This window comes from Chanodichthys erythropterus, chromosome 14 (genome assembly GCF_024489055.1).
Source record: "Chanodichthys erythropterus isolate Z2021 chromosome 14, ASM2448905v1, whole genome shotgun sequence".
Classification (NCBI taxonomy): domain Eukaryota; kingdom Metazoa; phylum Chordata; class Actinopteri; order Cypriniformes; family Xenocyprididae; genus Chanodichthys; species Chanodichthys erythropterus.
In genome coordinates, this window is record NC_090234.1 from 24,340,140 (window position 1) to 24,343,182 (window position 3,043).

A 3,043-nucleotide genomic window follows, 5' to 3' on the forward strand; every position below is an offset into this window, starting at 1 on the left:
GGGGGGAAATAAGAATTAAATGGGGGGGGGGGGGGGGAATGGGGAATGGAAAAAACTGATTGTTATAATTATAAAATGAGTAGCTAGAGACTGGAGACCACCACTAAATAAATGAAAAATAATATATATATTTTATAGGGGCAATAAAGTGCCCTGACTATATTTTGTTTCTTGTTATATATTCAAAAATATAAAACATCCCTAAAGAATATACATTGAAATTATATGTCTTGTGTGTCTTCAAACTGGATGGCGTTCCAGGGCAGGTATATTTGTCTTAATATTTGTCTCAACATTTTTCTCAATCGGTCGTGCAATTGGATCACATTTTGTACAATTATGCTTGCATTAGGTAAATAAAATCAGCAGTCTAATTTTCATTCAGACAACGCCTCCTTGTTTGCCTTATATTGCCTTTTTATTTTGAGATAACTTTAGAATTTCTGAGTTTTACATACCAATTTTACGCGCAACAAAATCTTAGCAGTGCACCACCAGACGGCAGTATCCTCGATTTAAAAAGGTTTACCTCTTAAAATATTGTGTTGTTTTATATTGTTTATGTCAAAGAATAACTAAATATGAAGTGAATTGTATGTGTTGATTATCTTTGGCTGAAAAGATGGAATTGAACGCAATGTGAAATGAGGGTCTCATTTGACGTTTTTAAGCCTATTTTAGACAACAAACTGATACATTCATTTCGAACGTTTTTTTTTTTTTTCTTCTTCCCTTTAACAGTTTTATAATCACAGATATCCAGCAACATAGCTTACAAGTGGTTGGCTACCCTAGACGTTTTTTTTTACACACAAAGATTTGGCAAGACGTCAGGAGGGAGCATAGCAGCTATTACAGTTATTATAAAGAATTAGATCGTATCTTGTAATGTCATCTAAATGGATAAAATCTACCATTTGTCCTCTTGTTCATTTATTGCAACCATTGAAGAGGCTCAAACTGCTACCTCAGTATTTACTCTACTTTAGAGGGGGCGGTGCTGACCCTTCGCGCACCCCGCCTACTAGTTCTTTCCTCGCTGTCTACGTCACTCCACCGAACTCCATGCAAATCGCTCCTCGCTGGAACGCCATTGGCCGCTCGCTCATTTTAATCGCTGTCAAAACGCATCATATGGCCGCCGCTTTAACTAACTCTTCAACTCCACTAGGAAAAGTAACTCAAATGCACGTTCAATTAATGTGGATGTGAAACGGCAGTCGGAGGCGACACTAAACAGGCTACAGGAGCAAAAAAGAGACCCTGAAACTAACAGCAAACGGTTGGGAATAAGCTGAATTCCACATTTCACCGGAGCTCCACTGGCTCGTGAAGCACCTGCTTCAAGCGGACTACAGAGCGCCGAAAGTTCATGCTTTTTCTCTGCTAGCTGAGAACTTTTAAGCCACTTGAATGTATAGCATGATGATGGAGACGGACCTTCATTCCCCTGGACCCCAAACCAACACGAATCCAGGGCAAACGGGTCCAAATTCGGGGAGCAAAGCCAACCAAGACCGCGTAAAAAGACCCATGAACGCTTTTATGGTCTGGTCCCGGGGCCAGCGCCGAAAAATGGCTCAGGAGAACCCCAAGATGCACAACTCTGAAATTAGCAAAAGACTCGGTGCTGAGTGGAAAGTGATGTCAGAGGCTGAAAAGCGGCCCTTTATTGACGAGGCGAAGCGGTTGCGAGCCATGCACATGAAAGAGCATCCGGATTACAAATACAGACCGAGACGCAAAACCAAGACACTGCTTAAAAAGGACAAGTACTCGTTGGCTGGCGGCTTGCTCGGCGGTGCGGGTGGCGGGGTCGGAATGAGTCCTGGAGGGGTCGGCCAGAGGTTGGAGAGTCCTGGGGGTCACGGAGGCTCGGCCAGCGCTGGCTACGCGCACATGAACGGCTGGGCGAACGGCACTTACTCCGGCCAGGTGGCCGCCGCGGCGGCAGCGGCTGCAATGATGCAGGAGGCTCAGCTCGCTTACAGCCAGCACCCAGGTAGTGGGTCTCACCATCACCACGCTCATCACCATCACCCGCACAACCCTCAGCCCATGCACCGCTACGATATGACTGCTCTTCAGTACAGCCCCATCTCGAACTCCCAGAGCTACATGAGCGCTTCTCCGTCCGGCTACGGTGGGATATCATACACGCAGCATCAAAATTCCAGCGTCGCCACTTCTGCGGCCATCGGCACGCTGAGCTCGCTCGTCAAGTCCGAACCCAATATAAGCCCCCCGGTTACCACACACTCCCGAGGCCCCTGCCCCGGAGACTTGAGAGAGATGATAAGCATGTATTTACCGACCGGGGAGTCCGGGGATCCGTCTGTGCAGAGCAGACTGCATGCCTTACCGCAGCACTATCAGAGCACAACTGCCGGAGTAAACGGAACTGTCCCATTGACGCATATTTGAAACAGCTGATGGAAAGTGATGGGTAACACTCCACCAAAAATATTTACCTCTTTTTTTAGATTGTCATTAAACTACTTTTGTACAGAATGTTTTATGATGTTCTTGTAAATTAAAGGTAAATATTGTTTCGATTGCAGTTCGGAGAGAAACTGAGATCTAATGAAATGGATCACTCTCAGTGAAACATTGTTGAAATATGACGTCTTTAAAAAGGATTCTGACTGCGTTTCTGGCCTCGCCAAGAAATATGCGACACACTGTTATTCTTTAAATATTTAAGTTTCTGTGCAAATTGACTTTTGAGTTGATAATAACAAAAGTCTAGCGTGAATAACACAATGAAATGTTTTTGAGAGCCCATAAAGAGTTTCCTGCTTATTACATTTACCAAAACGTTTGTATACGTGAATTAATGTACCAGATTTATGTTGTAATATTTCTTGTAAATTGTGAATAAGTTTTAATATTTCAAAAGACTGGCACGTCACTGCTGCTGTACATAATTTATGACATGCATTCCTGCCAGTTCAAATCTTAACCTTGCGTTGATTCATGGTCTAAATAAAATTGGAGAAAAAGTTACTCTGCTTTAAATTGGTGTTAGTTTTGTTACCTACCA

The 3,043-nt window shown here is 43.6% G+C and overlaps 1 protein-coding gene across 1 annotated transcript; it reads left to right on the forward strand.

Annotated features, from left to right (window-relative positions):
* The first annotated feature begins 1,413 nt into the window (after positions 1-1,413).
* sox1a (SRY-box transcription factor 1a) lies at positions 1,414-2,424 on the forward strand. The gene has a single exon (XM_067409174.1). It carries the CDS (start codon positions 1,414-1,416, stop codon positions 2,422-2,424), a length of 1,011 nt encoding a protein of 336 aa, XP_067265275.1.
* Positions 2,425-3,043: the final 619 nt, after the last annotated feature.

Coding starts and splice junctions, on each gene's coding strand:
- sox1a (XM_067409174.1), top strand. CDS start 1,414: ATGTATAGCATGATGATGGAGACGGACCTTCATTCCCCTGGACCCCAA.